The sequence below is a fragment of the Podarcis tiliguerta genome (assembly GCF_965153285.1).
Source record: "Podarcis tiliguerta genome assembly, chromosome: 1".
NCBI lineage: Eukaryota > Metazoa > Chordata > Lepidosauria > Squamata > Lacertidae > Podarcis > Podarcis tiliguerta.
The window spans coordinates 67619775-67642617 of NC_139534.1; the positions used below are offsets into that span (position 1 = coordinate 67619775).

Genomic DNA, 22843 nt, shown 5'->3' on the forward strand with positions numbered 1-22843 from the left:
GCAGACTGGCCACCTATAGTGGAGTAGGCGGCAGCTGCAAGGCCAACTGGCTTTGCATGGTGAGTGATGCATCAACCACCCTTTGTGATCCGCTGTCCAGGCAAGTATCTCACCATGCCTCATTATACGGCTGGCCCTGTATGCCTTGGGCACATCGAAGCTGGACTACGATAACATAATCTGCATACAACTCTGAAAAAGTTTTGAAGGCTACAAATGGAGCATGATGCTCCAGCCAGACTTCTTTCACAGGCCTATTACCATATATAAAGCCTATTTCTCTCAGTTCTTTTGGAGTTCAAAATACTGGTCCACACCTTTAAATATATTGGGCCTAAACTATATACGGTTTTTAAGGCCTGCCATTTCCCATGCATAGTGTCCACCTATTGTGTTACTGGCGCTGTGGCCAGTATTTTATTTAGCTGGGCCTTTGGCACTGAGGAATTCATGTTGCCCTGACTATTTTGCCTTACTGCGGTATTACAGTCACTATTATACTCTGCTGCATTATGTTTTCAGTAATTGTAATGGGGCGATTTATTTTGCTTTCATTGTTGTAAGCTGCTTTAAGGGCTTTCAGGCGGAAAAGCAGTCTAAAAATAATGCTGCTTTTTAGGGAGCACCAGAGGCTACAAAATGAAAGGAGGTGGTTAAAAGTACCATTGCACGAATGCAAATTTGATCACAGCTTAGGTTTTTGGGAGAAAACTTGTTTTTGCCAAGTATGTTTAGGCCCAAGAAAATTAGGGTTGCAATTCTATGGCCACGTATCTGGGAGAAGGCCTCACTGAACTCAGCAAGACTTAATTCTGAGCAGACGTCTATAGAATTGCAACTGAATCTAGGTTATATTCTGCATAGACTCCTTGAAATCAATGGAATTAAGTCCAATGACATCAATGGGTTTACTTGCATTAATGACGAACATTGGCTATCCCCCTTAGTTGGCTATGTACTTAAATTACCACCACCAAGCCAAACCTTGAAGTCCTCACACTGACAAAACAAACCAGGTTTAAACACACTACCTTAGGATGAAGGAATAATAACAGGCTTTGGTCAAATCAAGTCTTGGGTACACACCCCAAAAGTGTTGTAATTACAGCATAGCTTCAAATGCATTTTGAAAGTATTGCTATGACAAAGAAATCTTTCCTTGTTCTCTTCAAATTAATGACCAATCAAGATGAATGCTCATAGCCAAAAAGAAAGAAAGCACAATGGTTTTGAAATGGTAGAGCACAGCTGTAGGGGGGGATACATAGCACTGCAATGGATTCATTTTTGTTCTTGCTGAAGGACAAGATGAGCATTCCCATGCTGCTGTGGGACATTAAAAGGAATTTTCAGCATCTAAAGCGAAAACACAGAAACGCACAATAAAGAAGTTCAGCAACCTGTGTAAGTTTGGGGCACAGGGGAAGTATATCAGTTATGGAAACTGTGGATACTATTTGCAGAGGTACAAAGCAGCCACAACTGCAATAAGCACACTAGCTTGGTGCGGGGGAGATTGCCTTTTCAAACATCAATATATTGCTTCTGGAAAACTGAAATATTCCCACAACAGAAATGCTGCTTGGACAGTAATTGTTCCAGAGGGCCCAGATGACTAACAGCTGTCTGTTTGTTGCACTTAAAAAAAAAAAGTTGCCTGCAAATCCAAAAAAAACCTTAAAACTAGCCAATTCCAGTCTTAAAACTATGAATGCCTTCAAATGCATTGGCCTGATGACTGAAATACCCAAATGGATTCCACATGGTATTTCATTTTAAAATGCTTCACTTGACAAATTTTATGGAATCAAAATAATTTTTCCAAGTTTAACTAACTCCCAGGACAAGAGAAGATTCTGAATAATTTATTCGCATTCCGTTATCCAGCTAATTTTTAAAGATTCTTATCATCCACCAAATATTAAGATTTAGATGAATAAATTTAGATATCACATTGTAGACACTTAGCAAGCAACCGAGGAGGTCCAACACTTCCTATTTTGTTCTACATTGTTTCATTTACACAGCACTTCAAGTCTCTAGAGTTCCCTGTCTTAAAGTTGCAGAGGTGCAAGCAATAAAATGCATACAACCAGCCAGTTTTAGATGCAACAGCTATACTGAAAGACCCAGGTTTTTGATACACAGCATCAGACAGTTAGAAAAGAACAAATATACATATATAAAAGTTCAATATGTAAAGTCACTTGTAGCAGAAATGTGGCACACCGTCTCATTTCTTCAAATAGATATTAGGGAAACTTGCATTTAAGAAACATAGTGAATCATCTCTCAATGTCAAAATTAGCACACAAATAATAAGCTTATGCTTTATTAGTAAAAGCAACTTAGTAGTGTACTAAGATTTTGGCTTGTTAAATATTTGAAGATATTCCTTCCCCTCATGTTTGTGCTTCCTTTGCTGCTAACGAGCAAAAATGGTCTTCCGATGAAGTGGAACACCAGGAAAACAATCTGGCACTTTACTTTCGTCCATTAATTTTCCTCCAACACAATTTGGTGATAATCACTCTACTTATTAACTGAGCACAACATGACGGTCAAACACAGATTTGCGCTGTTCTTGGACTTGGCGCTTCCAACGTTGCTGGGCATACTCCACTTTGTTCAGCATGTTGGCTCGGCTTCGGGAACGAGCCAGCACATCATGAGCATTTGCAAAAGGCTGGTGATCCTGAAATTAAGGGAGATAAGTTTTCATTATTAAATTGTTGTCGCTCAGCATGCAGAAGTTGCAGCTGCAGAAGTTGGCAACCCCTTTTCTGCTGAGCAAAGTTAGGGCTTGAGAATTTTCACTTGCACAATAGAACTTCCTCTATTTCTTCTCTCTCCCCATACCCCTATGCCTCCTCTCCTAATCTGCTCTGGAGAGTTGAAGGGAAACCCCAGAAGAGGTTTAAGGTGCACATGGGAAGATGGAAGGAAGGGGAAGTTTTGTTGCACAGCCAAAAGTCCTTGCACTAAGTCAAACAGAACTACTTCATTGGATACTGCCTCGAAAATCAACTAATACTTCCCTGAGACCACTAATAACCAGTAGATTGTATCCATGTTTTACTCACTGAAATTAATGTAATGAAATTAGGTGTATCTAGCCAATGTTAGTACAGCTAATGTTGGTTAAACCCAATATAAATTGTTTTCCAGTGCAAGATTATCAGGAGTAGTAAAAGGATCCTGTGTATTCTTCAGTTTGTAAGATAGCATTGAAATTCAAACTACCAGTGCACTTGTGACTCTGTCTAAGCAACTACACTACTAATCAGCAACACCTATTGTTGTGAAGCTGTTTAGAGTACTCACTCCAAGATGTCAAATAATACTGAGCACAACTGTTTATATTCAATATCTTAAAAGAAAAGCAAAAATACAGCTGTTTAGGTGACAAAGTTGAAGTACTATATTTATGTTAAGCACTCATGCCATCCTATTACACATACCACTGGATGAATGCCATTCATAAACATCAACATTCAATGCTAAACCTACTGTTTAGATTTTGGGCACTAAGCTGTGTTTTAAAGATTAGGTTTAGAGAAGGGCATGTATGTGATATATACTAAGGATTAAATATCCACATTGTGAACTGTTTACGATGTTAACATGTCAAAACTGACTTTTAGCAGCAATACTTCAAGGCATTTAGGATTTTTTAAAAAACAGCATACACCAAATTGGAAATCAGACATCGGGTTTTAAGTGAAAAAGTTGCACAAGCTGCCTCAAACAACACCTGCACAAGCCCCAGGAATACATTTGAGATGGTTAAAATATCCTATACCTGACGGAGCATGGGAAGGAGTGTTCAGAATCTTATACATAACCATCACCATGTGCATAACATGTGACATGGTCATATGTACGCCTTACCACGCCTATTCACTATCAGGGAAATAGGATGTAGACAACTGAACAATAATTCCTCTGTGCTATGGAAGATCAGTGAAGAACTGCCACTTAAAGCAGGACTTTTAAGTTTGGGGCCAAGCCTCTGAAACCATCTTCCATCTGGTAATCTTTGTACATCTTTCACTATCAACAAAGATACTCTTGTTTTCCATGGCATTCGCTGTCTGCTGATTAGTACCATTTCCAACGTAAGGGTTGTTGCCTATTTGCTATTTTAGTATTATATTTTTTAAAAAAATATTTATGATGTATTTTTACATCAGAATTTTGAATGATCAAAATTCAACCTGAAATTTTGCAACTAGGGCCTTGAACATATGAATTTTGGAACATATGGAGCATACGGATTTTGAGTATTATTCAGACAAATAACTTACCCCAACGTCGTCATCGCTTTGTATTAGCTGTGAATGTCCAAAGAGGCGTCTCTTCAGAATAGGTTCTATCAAGGTAAGATACACCATATACAGCAGGAGGAGACCCAAGATGGAGAGATATATGATGATTGTAACCTACATGGCATAAGACAATAGTTCAGTTATACCATCTGAAAACACACTAATAGGGAGAATGTTGGCTGGCCATGTGAAACAAACAGTCTATTACAGCATTGTAAACATTTAGGCATTCCATTCTCAGCAATGTATCCAAATGGACTTTTAAACCACTTAAGCATTTAGCATGAGCAAGTGAAACAAAGAGAAAACACACCAAAGCTATCAAAGGGGTCAAAGAGTAGGAAAATCAAAACTCAATTTCTTCAGATACTATGGGTTCATTTTCTCAGGGAAACTTATCATGGCTAAACAGGTGCCCATTCCAACTGAGTCTTTAAAAACAGGAAACAGCAGCAAAAACGGGTTGGAACAGAACCTCTGGATGCAGCACAAAGTGAATTTGTGAAAGAAGATCAACAAGCGGGTGAGGGGCCTGGACTGCTCCAATGTAAAGCTTGTCACAAGCTTGCTTTGAATGCCATCCATGAAAGCAGACTGTACATCAATAAACAAGACCAATGTCAGCACAGTAGAGAAAGATTAAGCTGGATGCACAAATTAAACAATTCTGATGCTGTTACCACAGCCTTGCAAAAATATTAACAAAATATTAAGCAATTCAAGAACTGGACACAAAAATGAACGGGGTGGGCAGATTTACTGTATGTGAGCATTTAAACATGACTATCTCTTATCACTTAATTTTATTTCCAATAATAACTTAAATAATTTATGGTACTGACACCAATAGACCAAATGCTATGCCTGTTAAGCATGCCTTGACTGGTAAAACATGTGCTATGGGGATTAGCCATTGTTGCTTGATAGAAAAACATCACAAATTGTTGACCAATAAACGGTCTAGGAAGCATGAGACTGGCTGCATTCACAAGTGATGCTAAACAATAGTTTAGCATTATGAAGACAAGCCGTAACACTCTTTGACCTCACATCTACCTCCTGCACTCCTCTGGCATTGCTGTGAGGAGCTTGCAAGTTTCCGCTTCTATTTTAACTGCAGTTTATTGTGACAACTGAACCTGGACAAACCGTAGAAAGCCCTTAACTGTGGTTAGTAGAAAGAAACCAAACAGGAGAGCTGGCTTATTTACACTAAGCGAAGTACAGAATCAATATTATATAGGGCAAAAATGTTCTTCAAAATCTAGCTACCAACACTCTATTACTGTAGCTGCTGCATCACACACATAATACTCAAGAGTCATTATTTTATTATATTTTTTCTTTGGAAGGATTTTTATGCAATTTATGTAGGTTATGATATACAAACTTTTATTTTATAGGTTTGTCTAATCTAAAATGTGGATTTTGGCAAAAGTCTTAACTGAACAAATGAGCTTTAACTGGCTTGAGTTCTAAAAAAAAGTTAATCAATAGGTATTTTACTTTAATAGTTTCAGAGCTTCTTTCCTCATATTTGCATTCACAACGTAAGCAATATGCCTCTACATCTGGTCCCGGAACTGGCATAGGCTCCACAACATGAAGACAATCACTGGGTAGAAAGGAAAAAGTGCTCAGAGTAAGTTTAGGTAAAATTATACATTGCAAAAAACATCTTCTTCAGTGAGAACACATGCTGAATGTACCAAGAACTCACAATCTATTATTCATATTTTTGGAAGTTAGAAATAATTGACATTTAACCCAAATAATGATCTGCTTAAATATTTAATTTGGTGCAACAGAACTTAAGTCACTTAGGAAGAGGAAAACACATTAGAGTACAAATGCCATCATGGGAGTATCTAAGAGAAGGCCCTGAATCTCTAAATCTCAGTCTGACTTGCTAGGCTCTACTCCAGGATCTTCATCACCATCATGAGCCCTCAGTGGATATCAGCTGTGGTGCATGGAAGTGGTAACACCAGCTGGAGTGATTGTTAAATGTTCAGAGAAGAGATCCTTGCCCTGGCAACAATCCATCTGGCTCCCAAAATCACACATACTGTATCTCTTTACTCTAGCATACTGAAAGGTATTCTGACGTTCAAAAAGAGCATGAAATTGCCTAGGAAGCAATTTGTAGATCTTAGAAAAAACTTATTTCCTTCTTTTGCAGGCAGAAACAACTGTCGAATTGAAGGCGGTGCAGAAGTGGAGTATATTCAATAGGCAAGCGGTCACAGAAAGTTAGGCGCGATTGCTACAATTGTCATCTGCTTTCCCTCCTACTTCACATTGTCAAGAGCTCTCCCACCATGTGAAATACCATACACTCTTTTTATGAAACTACCATGTATTCTTCCTGTACGATCTACTAAAAGCCTAATCCTATACAGACAAGACAGTATTGGTGTGGAAACCTTTCTTCTCTGGTTTCAAGCACAGAATGAGGCTTACACTGTGAGGAACTGCACTGTACCATCCCTTTATCTTCATTAGAAGAGGGTTTAACTGTATATGCCAGAATGCAGTTACTTTTCTCAGTGAAAGTGAACATGTCCATGAAAAACCAAATTTACAAGTCCTTTGTATATGGCTGCTTTCATATACCTTCTGGGCAACACTTACTTATCACAGCTAATTTATTAATTGTTCCACTCTGTTTGTATTGACTCCTGCATCGTTCAAATGACAAGAGCAAATGATCAAATTCATGATGGCCAACCTAAGGAGATTCAGTACATGGCAAAGGCATTAAATAAGTATGCTACTAGCCTCATAAAACCTTCCAAGCTAATGCCTATGACATCTAATCATTCTGGGTTGAGCCAGAAAGAAGATGAAACCATACTTCCTAAAGTTTGTAAATGAAACCAAACTTCATCCAGTTGGATTACTTTGGTATCATCTAAGGAACATATAGTAGCTATCGCCAAAGGGCATGTTATACATTGGTGTAGCTAGTCATGAAGAAAAGCTTCCAGTCACTACACTAATAGACGGGACTCGTGCCAGCAGTAACCAGCCTGACCTGGCCAGGTCACCATTCACTAATCTCCTTGTGGGATGTTTTTCAGCACTATGGAGCAGCCTTGCTTTTGAAAGAGAGCAAAGCTTAGTTCCCATTTGCGGTGGCCGCCCACCATTTTTCAAGTTACCCAAAACGTAATGTCTGAATGTTACAATGAAATGTATTGATTTCATAGATCCACAGTCCAGACTGAATGGGAGCAGAGCTCATCTTCTGTTCAAAAGTGTTCTTGCCTCTCAACATGTCTGTGACCATGGTGGAAGGCAGTGAGTGGTTTTGGTGTTGTTGCCACCCTCAGAGTGGTAGCAGTGGTTGTTGCTGTGGCCACCACAAGTAAGCCTGTGCCATGATTGGGTGGGGGTTATTCTGGATCTATTGTCTGCTCTATGCTAAGGGCCCCTATGCTGGCTCTGCTAACAGAAAAGCACCACAGTGTAGGTATTAGCATTCATTGAGAGGAAATACTGTTTTCCCCTCCAAGACTTGCCCTATATATTGAAAGGCACTATGAAAGCCACTGTTTCAAGTTCATATATACAAATTAGGCTAACCCACATGCCTTTGCTTGACTACTTTTGACAGCCAACTCAAGGTATGCCAAAATATTAGAACTGGAGTTTTGTCTGATTGCCTCAAATGCAAGTGCTTAAAAATAAATCATTTTTGAACTAAAGGCTTTTCTTTCATAAATGCTGTTGTATTTCAGTTCCATCATAAAAAAGAAACTATAGTTTATTACTTATGTTTACTAAATAGCCTGAAATTCAACAGCTCCTTATCTTTTGCCTTTACTGCAGCTTTAGGCTCAGCATAAGGATTAATTTCCACATTACAAAATTCTGTATCAACAACAGTACCTTTGAAATGGCAATTAAATAAAGGGCAAACATTTTAGTTAAGAGTACAAGAACAAGACAAAATTGCCATATACTTACCAGTCTTTCTGTGAAACATTCTTACTGAAAATTTGGCCAGCATGGTCTTTGTAAGGAGGACAGATGCATTTACATCGGACATCTTCAGAATTCTGAAAAATAAACACAAGCTTAGAACTAAGGGATGTGCCATCAAGAACAAAACATAATAGTGCCTCTCTTTTTACAGAGTATTTATGATTTTTACCCTGTTGGAATTTATATATGTCTTCAAAGGCTTCAACATACCTTCTAAAAAATGAATAACAGAAAGAAAACTTAACAAAAATTACACTTCTGAGTAGATGTTTGGCTCTATAAATTGAACCATGCTTGATCAAGTTAATTTGACTAGAACTGTAAAAATGGGAACTAGATAGATTACCTCCTTTGGTAGTGTATTAATGTGAAGTCAACACACCTCAAGCTATGTACCTTGAAGCCTTTCAGCAGCTTTGAGAAACAAGGTAAATCTTGCTACACACTTTTTCCACTTTTAAACTCCAGCAATAAACCCAGGGATTCTGAAATCCCCCACTCCAACACAAAATATATTCCATTTCCCACTGTTTCTCAAAGCCATCTAAGCAGGCAATCTTTTATACCAGTTTATACACCACAACTCATCATGAAACACCCAAACACAACCAGTTGTGCTTGATCTTTAAAAACAACTCCTACATTGGTCATGTGGTTCGGATGCCTATCATCTTCCAAAGCAACTACTCTATTTCCAACTTAAGAATGGAAAGCAAAATACTGGTTTAAAGACACTCTTGAGGCAAATCTTTAAAATGCAGCCTGCAAGCGTACAATTGGAGAATAGCCTTTACCAAAGGCATCATGGACTTTGAACATGAACTCAGGAGGAAAGGGAGAAACGAGCTAAGAGTAAGGCAAGTCAAATCCTCACTGTGATCCTCACCCAGAAACCTATGGCCTCCACAGTCACTTACGGACACATTGCTAAGACTGTGTTCATGGAAGACAATTTTACTAGGCTGAGTGATTGCCAAAGAAGAAGAAGAAAAGAAGACATCTACAGATGTCTAAATACACAAGATGACAATATGAACAAAGGATAGGAATGCAAGACAGCAGTCAGAATTAGAAGCATCATAAAAATCCATAGTAACTGCTGTTGGCCAAACATGATGCTAAAGCTAAAGGTGGCCACTGAAACTCTCAACAAGCACAAGTTGAACATGTTTGTAATTATAAGCTTAAGCAAAATGCCTCCCTTTGCTCTTCACGACATCTGAAATGAGAAAACGACAAACATTTCGGGGTGGGGTAAATCGGATACTGTAAACACATATGACATAGCAAAAACCTCCCTGTCCGAAAACCGATTCTTTCTGCTGTGTTTTGCAATCCTCCTACCTCGCCCTACCACTTTTTCTTTTCTTTTTTGAAGGAGAGCTCCTACATGCGTTCTGCTTAAGGGATATTTTAAGAGTGCTGCAGAAATATGTATTTTCAGAAATTAAAAGTCGTCGACAACGAGAAAGCAAGCGTCAGCGACGGAGGTGAGATTGACAGCCCCGGCGTTGCGGGCGGTGGTGGTGGCGGGGAAGCGGGGGCGCCTTATTCCCTAAATATATGGATATGACAAGCCCTGGCCTTTTGAACATAAGCTTTTTTTTTTTTTTTTTTAACATAACCCTCCGGAAAGTGGGGCTTCCGCTGCCGCTCCCTCCTAGATGCAGAGATATTCCGGGGACTGGAGAGGAAGCGGGCAGACTCAGTGGAGGGAGGGAGCGCGAGCGCCACGGGAACGGACGGGGAGGGGTCGCGCGCGCGCCGCATACCTTTTCGCCGGCTACGTGCCCGGCGAGCGCGGCCAGAGCCAGGAGCGCGCACAGCGCCGCCCGCACTCCTCCCGGGGCCGCCATGCCCGACTCCCGCGCCGAGCCAACCCAGAGACCCTCCCCTTATCGCCGCCGAGGCGGGGCGCGAACTCCCAGCTCCGGAACCATCCCGACTTCCGCCTTCGACAGAGGCTCGGGCCCGTCCGCACCTCGTCACGTGACGCCGCGGGGCCTTCCTTTTCGGGAAAGGGCCCTCCTCCCACCGCCCGCTGCTCGAAGGGCGGTCTCGCGGCCTTACGACGAAATCACGCGAGGGGAGAGAACCGGCGGTGTGGCCCTCTTCGTCTCTCACTCGATCTCCGCCGCCTGCTTTTTGCTAGTAGAGAAGGAGGCAGCTCCCCTCAGACCCCGCGGCAAGGCCTCCGTGGGGTTTCCTAAAGGAGCAGCGCTTCTCCTCTGGGAAACTGGACGTCAAAATTGAGACTCCAGACCTTAAATATGCTTACTTGAAAGTTAGCTCGATCGAAACCAAGAGGATTTGCCTTGGCGGGGGAAAAGTGTTTTAAGATGAGAGCGTTCATGTGAAATGCTTTTATTATTTCTCTTTCCGAAATCTTACTTTTGGGGCGTAGTTTCCTCCCGCCGCGCTCCCCCAAATCCATTTTGCCACTTCTGTACCTCCCTCCATTCATTTTCCTGATGCTGCTGCCACGAATCAGAATCGAGGCCACAGAGGTGGAGACATGAATTAATATTGCTTCATTGTCTGTTTCTGGTCTGGCTTTTGTTTCTTCAACAGCTGTTCGCCGGGTGGACGTTGGAGAGCAAAAGCGTTTCTTAACATGAAATGCGTTCATGGTAAAAGCTTATGAAGAGGCACGTCACGTAATACACCAACTTGATTGTGCCTGCAATTTTGTGAACGCTTACAGTAGGGGGGTTTCCAAAGCAGCTCAAGCTATACTAGACTGTTGCAGCCCTTTTTAAGTTACTCATTTTGAGGGAAATCCTCATTGCATATGGCTGAACAACCTTTATTTGGTTGTTCCAATACAACAAAGTTCCTGCCATTTAGTAGCTCTGTAGAAGAAGGAATTTCAGCAGGTATGCCACATAACAATGTTGCATTTTCTAAACAGCTACTAAAGGTAGTTTTTTGCATCTGTCTGTCCACCCTAGTACACCCTCAGGGGCAGGCTTTGGTCTTTCAAGTGGTACCCTGTGTGAGCCCAAAATTTGGCACCCTGACCTCTTGCCTTCCTTTCTGCTCAATTCGCTATATCATAGTTGCGATACATTGCACTCTGTTCAATGCCCAGTGCAGAGGAACTGGTTGTGCTGCCTCTGAGACCCTAATGAATAGATATGGCACAAAACCCTGCCCCCACTATCTTGCAGTGTGTTCATATTACTACCTTAAAGTGCAGCAAAGTTAATTTTTTTCTGTGTGTTTTCCCCACCCCAACCAGCTGTTCACATCAGCAGAGCTTCATAGTGTCAGATTAATTTCTGTTTGTGTTCTTGCTCAGGAGAGTGTATTTACGTCATGTGTCCTTGATGCATACTTGTAGCATTGCCTTCCAGCACAATCCTAAACATGTCTACTCAGAGTAAGTGTCATTGAGCATAAGGCTGTATACCACAACTTGGTACAGCAACATCTTTATCTCCCCCTTTGAATTTCTAGCATAATAATGTAATCTATGTCATTTAATAGCTAGTTTTCAGTACTGGAACAATGAAGATTGCTTTATCTGGGTGTCTCAGACCACTCTTGAGCTTAAAGTGCTTTTAAATCTTTGTGCTTGTCAAATAATCACTAAGCAGTATGTGATAAGTATATTATAGCCTGTAGATTTCTCTGAGTATGATTCATTACCTGCTAATAAATATGTGCCCAGATTAAAGGAGACAGAGGGAAGGTTGCACACCCCCTGATTTTTAATCAATCTCATTATAGCCATTTCCTGCAACTGCAAATTAGTACTTTGATGCCAGTTTCACCAACCCACTCTCCCGATCTGTTCAACCACCTGCCCGCTTTTGGTCTTTACTGGGAAGAACATTGCCTTTGTCTAAATATTCATGCCAAGGAACTGAAAAAGAACAAGTATTTTTTCCCCCTTATGTATTTGCCATCTCAAAAGCAAGTGACATCTCTGCAGAAAATATAATTAAAAACAACCCTGCTTTCATGTGGATATTCTTAGTTGTGGTTAAATCCAATGGAAACAGTGTTTTATTTTAGTAGGGAGGCAAGCCTTATTTATAACGTGTGTGAAAACAAATTAACCACACATGAAAAACTGCTACAGAAAATACATCTTTTTTCATGTAGTTTCACATCATTTGAATTTATTAATTTGCCGACCCTCAGTTCAGTTAGAGAGCAGCTAGGCAGTTTGCTACAATTCTTGCCACAAACTTTTTACCTCAGAGTCATGAATGGTTGTGATGGTCTGATAATGGCTCACCTCACTGGAGGCCATGATTCACCAAGAAGAGTGGGAAACCACAAAGTTTGTGAGGCATTTCCATGCTGATTCCATTTTGGTCAGGTGTTGTGTCCCTCATTGTGATGGGGGATTGTCTTAGTAAGACAGGCAATAGAACCCACTCCATTTTCACTCCCTTTCCAAACAAATGTATTGCAGCTGTGTTGTCCATATGGATTGCCTGAACAAATGGGACAACTCTTTATATCTTGTAAATATGTATCTTCCTTAAGACCGACCCCCACCCTAGCATAGGGGTCCTTATATAGGCTTATACTAGCTCTGTCCAGTATTGTGCAGAGATACCGTACATTTTTAAAGTGCTATAACCTATTTTACTTCCACATGTTTGTGAGTGGTTTGGACATTAATTAAACTTGGGAAATTGAGGTCTGTCACCTTTGTAGGGCAGGCTCACTGTATCAAAAGTCTAAGAATAGAATAGTAGACTCAATCTGAGTATATGAGTTGTATAGAAATTAGTTTACAATAAGAAACATTTCAGTTGCTGTGTAGCTAACTTCTTGACTTGTTAGTAAGCGAAGGTCTCATTTTTAATGGTGTCCAGAAGTTAGCATTGCAGTGTATAGTTTCAAATTATTTTGTTGCTGTTATCAACTTGTGTACATAATTCATGTACATAGTCTAATATTAGAGTTTCCTTGCCTTTGGCAAAAAAACCAAACCATGCTGAATTTCCAAGTGGAAGTGAAGCTATGTTTTCAGCAGACTAGAACATCAATTTCATTCTTCACTGCACAATATACTGTTTCTATCCACTGCTGCTTGCTTCTTCTTCATAAGTTATGTCACATTGGCTCTAAAGGTCGGAAGCCAAAGCTTTTCTCCTTGATATTTTGGAATCCTTTGCAAAAGTGCATTCTTAAGTGATCCAAATGTTAGCTGCCCTTTGACCACAGAAGCTTCCTGCTCAACCATTTATTCATCAATGTACGACCCTGGTTATAGTTAATCACAGCCTTAGTTTGCTGCTCGTAAATTGGGATATTATAACCTACCTGCCAGTCTGCAGTACTAAAGCCCTGTTTAGGGAAGCTTTTAATGTTTGATGTATTACAGTATTTTAATATTTTTTTGGAAGCTGCCCAGAGTGGCTGGGGAAGCCCAGCCAGATGGGCGAGGTATAAATAATAAAATTATTATTATTATTATTATTATTATTATTATTATTATTATTATTAACCAATCTGGAAGTAAGTCCAACTGAAGTCAGAGTTAACATGCTTGGAATTGGGAATGGGTAAGGACGCGGGTGGCACAGTGGTCTAAACCACAGAGCCTAGGGCTTGCCGATCAGAAGGCCGGCTGTTTGAATCACCGCGACGGGGTGAGCTCCCGTTGTTCGCTCCCTGCTTCCGCCAACCTAGCAGTTTGAAAGCATGTCAAAGTGCAAGTAGATAAACAGGTACAGCTCCGGCGGGAAGGTAAATGGCATTTCCATGCGCTGCTCTGCTTCCCCAGAAGCGGCTTTGTCATGCTGGCCACATGACGCAGAAGCTGTCTGCGGACAAACACTGGCTCCCTCGACCAGTAAAGCAAGATGAGCGCCGCAACCCTAGAGTCGTCCATAACTGGACTTAACAGTCAGGCGCCCCTTTACCTTTTAAGGACAGAAAACAGTTTGCATTCTTGAGCAGCTATAGAAATTAATAATGGAATCTTATTTATATTTATGCTTCTCTTCTTTTTAATTGCTTTTTCTCAGGCTGAAGAGGAAAATGAGCACCACTTGTCAGATTGTCAAATTTGGTTCTTCTATAGTTTGCTTTTGGGAAGTTGACCTGAAGAGGTCGCTAGATATACATCCAAGAAACAGGTAAAATCAAAGTATTTTTAGCATGTGTTAATTGTCTTATTAGTGCTGGGGTGTTCAAATAATCAAGAACTGTCTTCAGCATGTAATTATTCCTGACTGTACTTTTCTGCATTTTGTTTTCCTTTGACCTCACATTATACCATTTCTGTCTCCCCCCCAAAAAAAAACACTCATATGAACATGCAACTAGGATAACAACATCAGAATACCATTTCATGTGTTTGAGTAAATGGGTTGTAGTTCACAACAACTTGAGCCATAATAGACGTGTTAGTCTTTAAGGTTGCTATTTTTGCTGCAAAAGGTATTCCTCTGGAAATTGTCAAAGTCAAACTGATTGTACACTTTTGCACCCAGTATTGCATTCGGTCTTTGGGAGATTATTTTTTTAAAAAACAACAACAATGCAACATCAACAACTGTAATAGACTGTAATCAACTGGATGCTTTTTGAAGTTTAACCAGCATCAGAGGCATATGAGCACCAAGGCCCTATTTAACCTCCATGTTCCTGATGGAGCACCAAAAACTGACTGTCCCCAAACAGCTCTCACTGTATTGATTTTATGTCATCAGGCTCACAAGGTTTTCCAGAGTATGATGACAGCATAGCAGATGCCCTACTTGCTCTGTGTTTCCATGACAACTGTTAGAAAAACAGCTCCCGTCCCCACTACCAGTGTCTTTATCACATCTCACAACTGTACTCCAGGTGAGACTTTCATCTCCTGAAGGTGTTTCTTCTTCCAATTAATCACCAATGCTTTGTTGAAATGAAACACAATTGAAATGTCTATGGCTTTAAGTAACACAGTTACAAAAAGCAGCACGGTGTATATATCTAAAAGGCACACAGTATGAAATGGGTCAGGACTAGGACTACAAATACATTTAAGAGGAATGTAGATTGCTTCCTAAATCTGTGTTTTGAATGTTTCATTTATATGACAAAGAGGGGTCTGGAAGCAGATAATAAAGTACTAGCATTACATTGGCATGACCAAACTGAATAGAGGGGAGGCTGCCCGGGAACATCCAGATTCCGATTTTGTTCAAGTTGAAACCACTGCACGGCAGAAGGAGGGGGCAGTGTGTTCGACTATGCTCCCTGGCTCCTCATGATGTTGCACGTGTGATGTCACCCCCCCAAAATCATTTTCAGAAGATGGTGCCTCTGCGTCACCCCATTAACTAGTTTGCTGCCCTCAAGTGTACTGGGGAACACTGTCCTATTGCCAGGGTTGAAATAAGATTTAACTGCCAGTTTAGGCAGCTTCTATGCATGGAATGTGTGTGTTGTGTGTTCTATAATAGTGTCCTTTGCCTCAGGCAAGAAAAAGTCTTAAGCCAACCCTGTGAATGACTGCTTAAAATTAACTACAAATCCTGAAGTTTTGGATCCCCCCAAAACCGGTGCCAAAGTTTTGAAGTAGTTTTGTACACCCCCCCCCCAACTGAGTAATTGATACATCAGAGTGGGCCATTTCGTAGTTAACACTCAGAAATCCAACGTTGTCTGATTCACTTCAAACTGGTGCCCAAGTTTTGTAGTTGTTTTGTAGGGTTTTGTAATGAGAACTGTGCATTTTGTAGCACCTCCCAAACTGAGTAATTGATAGTCAAACCATGGCTCATAGGCATCACCCAGAAATCCAACATGGTGGGATGTACAAAACATCCAAATTTTTGAAGTCCTTTTGTAGGGTTTTGTTAATGAAGCTGTAGCCAAATACTGCAGCCTCATCTTTTGTTAGGGAAATTTACAGGCAAATGGCCCAAGATGGTTAGGAAATAGGTAGGTCTTCCTTGAGTGTTTTGAATAGGAAAATCCATTAGAGTTTAGGAGTAGTGGCACATCTCATCCCCCACCTACAATGAATTATATAAACACGATCTGGTGAGTTTTAACAGAACAACAGAAAAGGGTTTGGGGATCGTGAGACAGAAATTGCAGCTTGAGAATGAAAGTGAGTTTTGAGCTCTGGAAGTTTAAAAGCATCTCAGAATGCTAGACTGCCTCTGGAGATCTGATGCTGGGCAGTGTAACTGCTGTTTTCAGGAGTTCTATGCTGTGTATCTCATCTTGTAGGTAAAATCAAATATAACAAAACACCATAGGTAGGTCTCCAGTGGTATTTACTTTTTTCTTCTTTGGTGATCACTCATAGCCAATTAAGATTGTCTTCCATGAATATGGCCTTAACGGTGTGTCCGTAAGTGATATTTACCTACTTTAAAAGGAGACAAAGCCTGGAATTCTGCCCCTGGAACGTCATACTGCTTAGGGAAACTATTTCATAAGAATTCAGAAATGTGTGAGCAGCACATGCTTATAGCTGGCCTCAATTATTGTTGCCTTGATGACCAAGTCATTCTACTCATTTTTGCAGTTTTATTTCTTTTCTTTTCTGTGGACACATGAGTCTCTAATTATAGCTGTCAGTTTAGACCTCATCCTTTTTTTCCATGTGGCTCAACAAAACAAGGTCCTCTCTCATGGCTAACTTAGATTGTAACCCACTGCATGCAGATCTGAGCATATGCACCACTGAGGACAGTGGGCTTGCTTCCAAGTAAAGATACCGTACATAGGATTGTGCTGCGTGAATATTGACCTGTACTGTATCAGCTCATACCATGGGCTGCAAGATCTTCATGAAGCCTCATTTTAAAATGCCACAGGGCTCCTCAAGTTTGTAATTAACTCTAATTGGAACTCACAGAATGGGACAATTGCAAACAACTTATGACCTTATCTTGCAGAGAGAAGCCGGCAGGCTACAACAGAGTTCCCAAGCTTCCTTTGCAACAGTTCTTTAGCTCAGTGTGCGCAAAACTGCTATGAAAAAATAATGAAGTTGATATTGCAAATGCCAGATTAATTAGCTCATATGTCTATAGGTCAATTTATGTTGAAAAATGGATAATCATCTCTATTCCAAGGAGTAAACTAAAACTTCTGTGAGCAAGAAAGGAGCCCTAGCTGATGAAGCATTTAAGCCCCAGTGACAGAGCGTTAAATTAACAAGCAAGTCATTCAAGAAGGTAAGTGTGTTCATTCATTCATTCTATTTATGTATTTATTTATTTCATCTGCTAAAATAGGGTACAGCAGAGGCATTGTGAGCTAGGAACTAAATTCCAGTGCAGGGCAGACTTGAGAGGCTGCAGTAAACAGCAACCAGAAATTTATATAATAATGGCCAAAACATAAGGGTAGGCCTCAATCCAAGTCAGACATTTAAGCATTAATAAAAAATTAGTTCAATTTAAGAAACAGCTTTCAGTTCACTTTGAAAAACAGTTCAAAACTAGAGTATGAATTACGACTTAAAACTAGAGGGTAAACTTACACTTGCAAAAAACTTCATTTCAAGCTCGTGTAAGCTTTGGTTAAACTTATCAACCAAATATTAAGGCTAGGTCTCAGCCCAAGTTAAAAACTCTGATTTTGGTTCTGTTTCAAAATTAGTTAAAATCTAGAATATTTTTTAAACTCCCAATTTACATTTCATCTACTAACAGCCTCCCTTTAACCCCTGTTTAATCCAGCCATTGTCCATTCCCCGGACAAACATTCCCATTGCTAGGGAGCTAAACTGACCTAAGTTTTCCATTCAGAGTTCTGCTCAGTGGAACTGAGTACAAACTCAGCCCAGTAGCTGAGCCACACTTCCTTGTGTTTCAAAGGACCACCACCTGATCTAATTGAAGTAGCAGCTGAGGAAAGCTAGACAGGGCTATAAATTAAGGTAACTTACCAAGGGAGTCAAGGGATGTGGGTGGCACTGTGGGTTAAACCACTGAGCCTCTTGAGCTTGCTGATCAGAAGGTTGGTGGTTCGAATCCCCGCAATGGGGTGATCTCCCGTTGCTCGCTCCCTGCTTCTGCCAACTTAGCAGTTCGAAAGCACAAAATGCAAGTAGATAGATAGGTACTGCTCCTGCAGGAAGGTAAATGGCATTTCCGTGCACTGCTCTGGTTCATCAGAAGCAACTTAGTCATGCTGGCCACATGACTGTACGCTATGGAAGCTGTACGCCGGCTCCCTCGGCCAGTAAAGCGAGATGAGCGTCGCAACCCCAGAGTTGTCCGTGACTGGACCTAACGTCAGGGGTCCCTTTACCCTTACCAAGGGAGCCTATTGTATAAGTAAAAGGTAAGCCCATACTCACTAGTTCTTAAAGATTGTGGAGCACCACACTGATGTGACAGGAGAGGATGGCAAGTGTGGCCAGAAGATTCAAGGACAATCAATATTATAATTTTGGAATGATTAATGTTCTTATCTAGTTACATTGTTTTCTAATTTCTGGATGTCTCATGATCATATTATTAAAAAAAACCAGTGGTGTTAGTTTATTGTACAGTGGTGCCTCGCAAGATGAAAAGAATCCGTTCCGCGAGTCTTTTCGTCTTGCGGTTTTTTCATCTTGCGAAGCAAGCCCATTAGCGGATTAGCGCTATTAGCGCTATTGACAGTTTAAGGGCTATTAACGCCTATTAAAGGCTTAAGGGATTAGCGGTTTTGCTGCTAAAATGCTTTTAGCAGCTTAGCGCTTCAGAAAAAGGGGTTTTGGAGCGGGAAAAAACCTCAAAAATTTTCGTCAATTTTCGTCTTGCGAAGCAAGCCCATAGGGAAATTCGTCTTGCGAAGCGCCTCTGCAAACGGAAAACCCTTTCGTCTTGCGGGTTTTCCGTCTTGCGAGGCATTCGTCTTGCGGGGCACCACTGTATAGGAAAGGATACAGTCTTGTATTGTATTCTAGAGAAAAGATTCGTTCCTTCCCTCATTTATAATAAAAGTTCTTTTGACAAATGTGCTTGTGTAGGCTTCCAAACTTCCGTCCCAGAAAGCAAACTTGGAGCATGACCTTCCAACTGTCACAGAACCAGCTAGAGGGGCAGCAAAGCTGGACTTAATCTTAAGTGATGTCCAGGACTAGGAACAAGATGAATTTATTGTTGAACCAACTGGGGACGGTGACTACATTGCTATTAAATGCAACAGTTCTTGTTGCTGCTCCTTAAAAAGCAGCTGGAAAAGGTTCAGAAAGGGGAAATCCAAATTTTAATGGGGATGCTGGAGTAGATGGGCACTGTGTCTGATCCAGCAGGGCTCTTATGTAACCCTGCCTTCCTTTTGTCCACATAAAAATTGCATTTCTACTAACAATGTTGGTTGGAGTTGAGCAGAGAGGCTTCTGAAGGAACTATTATCATGTGCTCCTGTAGTGGAGGGACAGGGTCTCTCACAAAGATTTTCTAATAGAGCAGTTATCTGACGGTGTTTCCTGTAATTGGGTTTCTAAATAGAGGCACCACTTTCCCAGCACGCCAGCCTAAAATAACCTGCAAAGCCCTGTGAAAAGAATACTTCCTCTTATGACAAAGAAGCCTGGTTCTTTTTTCAAATGGACACATGGACTTGGTAGAAACATTGGTTGCTAGGTGACACAGACACTGCTCATGGACCCCAGTAATTTTGACATGTTGTGTTAAATCAGAAATCTCGGGGGGGGGGACCCTCTTTCCCCAAAAGATCTCCATTTTGAGTCTTGTTAATAGAGTGGCTTCTGTCTTATCCAGATGATTTATTAGTGTTATGGACTTTCACGCCACCCACAATGAGAGGCAGGAGCATAATCTTAAGTTAAATATAGCAAACTTACCCTTTACTCCAAGTCAAGAACAGTTGGACTGAAGTTAGTGAAAGGTGCTCATTATTCCCAAGGCTGGTCCTGTAAACTCAATAAAGGCACTGCCTGAGGCAGTACCTAGGACTGGAAGCTCTTCAGTAAAGCTGCCGCAAATTGTCAAGCCTTTATGCAGATAAGTAGCCAGGGTTGATATATTGTGAGATCAGGAATTTTGAAACTGTTATCATGATCTGGACGTAAAACCATTTTTGCACAATGTACCAGGACGTCACCCAGGCCTACTGATGGAGACCTTTGGATGATTCAGAACTCTGATCTTTCAAGGTTCTAAATTGTGCAGGGAACAAGATGGTGATGGGACAGAGCTCTCTACATTCACGTGTTGGCTTTATGAGTAGAATGACTGAAGGGAGCTTTTGTTGATTTTATGGTTGCTGGATATCATGTTTGGATGGTACTGACTGATAACAGGGGACTTGTTAGAACATACACTAAGCAGGTTGGGGGGAGGGCAGAGAAGTATATGTGTGTGAGAGGAATCATGTAAGATTAGACATGACTTGTTTTAGTTTTAACATGTACACAAGCAGCAGTTCTTGCTAATATATCGTGGGTGGAGGACCCAATCTACATACAGTATACTGGGTGTAAAAATCCTGCTGCTCCTTCAGGGTTCAGAGTGAGTCCTCTGAATGAGAGCAAGGGTTGCCTTCCCTCCTCTAAAAGTCAGTCTAAATGTTCGTATGAATTAATGTACTGTAAGCCCACAACTTAAGCACATTTAACTTGTGCGCATACAACTATATATGCATGGCAAATTTAAAACAATAATAATTAAGGGCTAGAAAAGGGGTGGGTTTCTGGGGGAAATGACTTTGGCAATCCCACCTGCCATTGAACCCTTTGGGTTTTGATTATATGCAGTGTTGGCTTCAGGCGTGATCCCCAGGACATAACCCTTTCGTAAGTTGCAGGCTTACTGTATGCAAATTTGTACCCTGTGCCCTGAGTCCTTTAAATGCCTAGCAATAACCTTAGACAGATCTGTCTAAGAATTAAATAAACTTAAACCTGGTTGGCTAACTTGAGACATAAGAACCAGGTGTATGTGATATGGCTACAGTTGTCTCATTCTTGGAACTTGAGTTGTCAGAATATCTAAAAGGTGGTGTTTGTTGACTGGAAAAGTATTGACCAACTTCTTTCTGAAGTAAATGTCAGACTACTATAGTATCTACTTGGTTGTGAGGCATTGTGCCGTGACTTTGTCATATTCAGTATCGACTGGCCTGGAATTAAGCCACTAAAATTCAGTTTTGCTTGAATTGTTCTCTCAGTAAAGCAAGTCCAGCAAAGACTTTTCATTTGTAGCAGTTAAGCCTAGATCCTGTAAAGGCACAAATATAACAGACTGTATCATGTGAGAGAATCAATGTGAAAGCATTGTCAATATGCTGAATACCCATTAAAAAAAAGCCCAACCCTAAATGTAGAATATCTCCTCAGTATGGAAAAAGTGGATTCTGAAATGGCAGTAGACTTTCATGCTGATGAAAGGCCAATGCACCACTCATTACGCAGAAGAAGAAAGACAGAAGAACACAGGCAATGTACATTCTGCTTTCATCATGACGCCTTTTAAAATAAGGCAGCCAATTAGATGTTGACAAAAACATGAAATAAGGTGCCCTTGCTATGTTCAAATATCTGAGATCCATTAGTATACCAATGCCATAAATAAAAGCCAGGACATCATGCTCCCCTGAGAGCATAATTAGGTAGGAAAGAAGTCTGCAAAAGTTCCCCTCATTTGTCTCCCGGAACTCAGCATCAAAATGTTTCATATAGAAAGATAACTATGTTCTGATATATAATGACCAGCAGATAAATTGCTAGTTATTAACAGCAGCAGCAGCATGTGTGGTTGTAGCCTATCATTACTGGGATGAAGTGTGGGATAAAATCGCTTTTAAGTATATAAAAGAAATAAATAATATTAGAATACTAACATTCAATACAAATGCCCAGTAACAGCATTTGCTTTCCCCTTGCATCATGCGCCTCGGATAACCTGATTGAGTCTGTGGGTATTTTGCTCTGCTCTATGTTTGTGGTCTGGTTTTCATGTTTGAGAGTTGGTGGTCCCACAGCATGAGGCCAGAAACTTGTTTATAAGAAATATGTATTATTTATTGCCTGCATAGGCCTGATGGAATAGAAAAGTTTTCAGTGGCCATTTGAAAGTTGAAATAGAAGATGCCTTCTGAATCTTGGTGGGAAGAGTATTTCACAATCCTGGACTGATGACCCTAAAAGCTTGGTTCCTTGTTAAATGAGCCTTACCAACTCAGGAAACGGCCAATAATGCTCCAGCAGATTATTTCAGTGATTGAGCTGGAGTATAAGGTTTCAGGCAGCCCTTGCAGTACCCTAGACTGAAGTTGCCTGGACCTTTGAAAATTAATACAAGGACCAGGAACCTGACTTGGTAGTAGATGAGCAGCCAGTTCAAATGTTTTAACCATGGGGTCACATGTTGTCGGCCAGATGTAACCAGAGGGGATCCAAATACCTTTATTAGTGCTGTTGGGGCACTAATAATTTCTGTTACTTGCTTTTTCCCCTCCAGTGACTTTTTGGACCCCCCTCCCCACACATACATTTCCCATTCACTTTTATCTACTATGCATTCTGCTCTACGGGGTGCAATCTGTTCTAGAAGAATGAGAAGCCCCTGCACTTGCACTTGCACAACTTGATC

The 22843-nt window shown here is 40.8% G+C and overlaps 2 protein-coding genes and 1 long non-coding RNA gene across 3 annotated transcripts in view; 1 reads left to right on the forward strand and 2 right to left on the reverse strand.

Moving 5' to 3' along the window:
• Positions 1 to 22843, reverse strand: part of DENND5A (DENN domain containing 5A) — a 609609-nt gene that overhangs the window by 435341 nt on the left and 151425 nt on the right. The gene's annotated exons all lie outside the window — the stretch shown is intronic.
• On the reverse strand, positions 1850 to 10231 carry TMEM9B (TMEM9 domain family member B). Its single transcript, XM_083412130.1, has 5 exons — positions 10091 to 10231; positions 8301 to 8392; positions 5835 to 5943; positions 4308 to 4442; positions 1850 to 2695 (listed from the first exon to the last, which is right to left on the reverse strand). The coding sequence occupies exons 1-5, from the start codon at positions 10172 to 10174 to the stop codon at positions 2540 to 2542; spliced, it is 576 nt and encodes a 191-aa protein (XP_083268256.1). The 5' UTR covers positions 10175 to 10231; the 3' UTR covers positions 1850 to 2539.
• LOC310665861 lies at positions 5951 to 6736 on the forward strand. The gene is made up of 2 exons (XR_014505686.1): positions 5951 to 6426; positions 6511 to 6736. It is a non-coding gene; the product is annotated as an uncharacterized lncRNA (long non-coding RNA).

What these genes read in the sequence shown, in the direction of transcription:
- TMEM9B (XM_083412130.1), bottom strand. Translation starts at nt 10,174, where the DNA reads ATGGCGGCCCCGGGAGGAGTGCGGGCGGCGCTGTGCGCGCTCCTGGCT. An exon ending in GGCACGTAGCCGGCGAAAAG is followed by an intron (nt 8,393 to 10,090) that starts GTATGCGGCGCG and finishes TTTATTTTTCAG; the next exon opens with AATTCTGAAGATGTCCGATG. An exon ending in GAAGCTCTGAAACTATTAAA is followed by an intron (nt 4,443 to 5,834) that starts GTAAAATACCTA and finishes TATGCCATGTAG; the next exon opens with GTTACAATCATCATATATCT.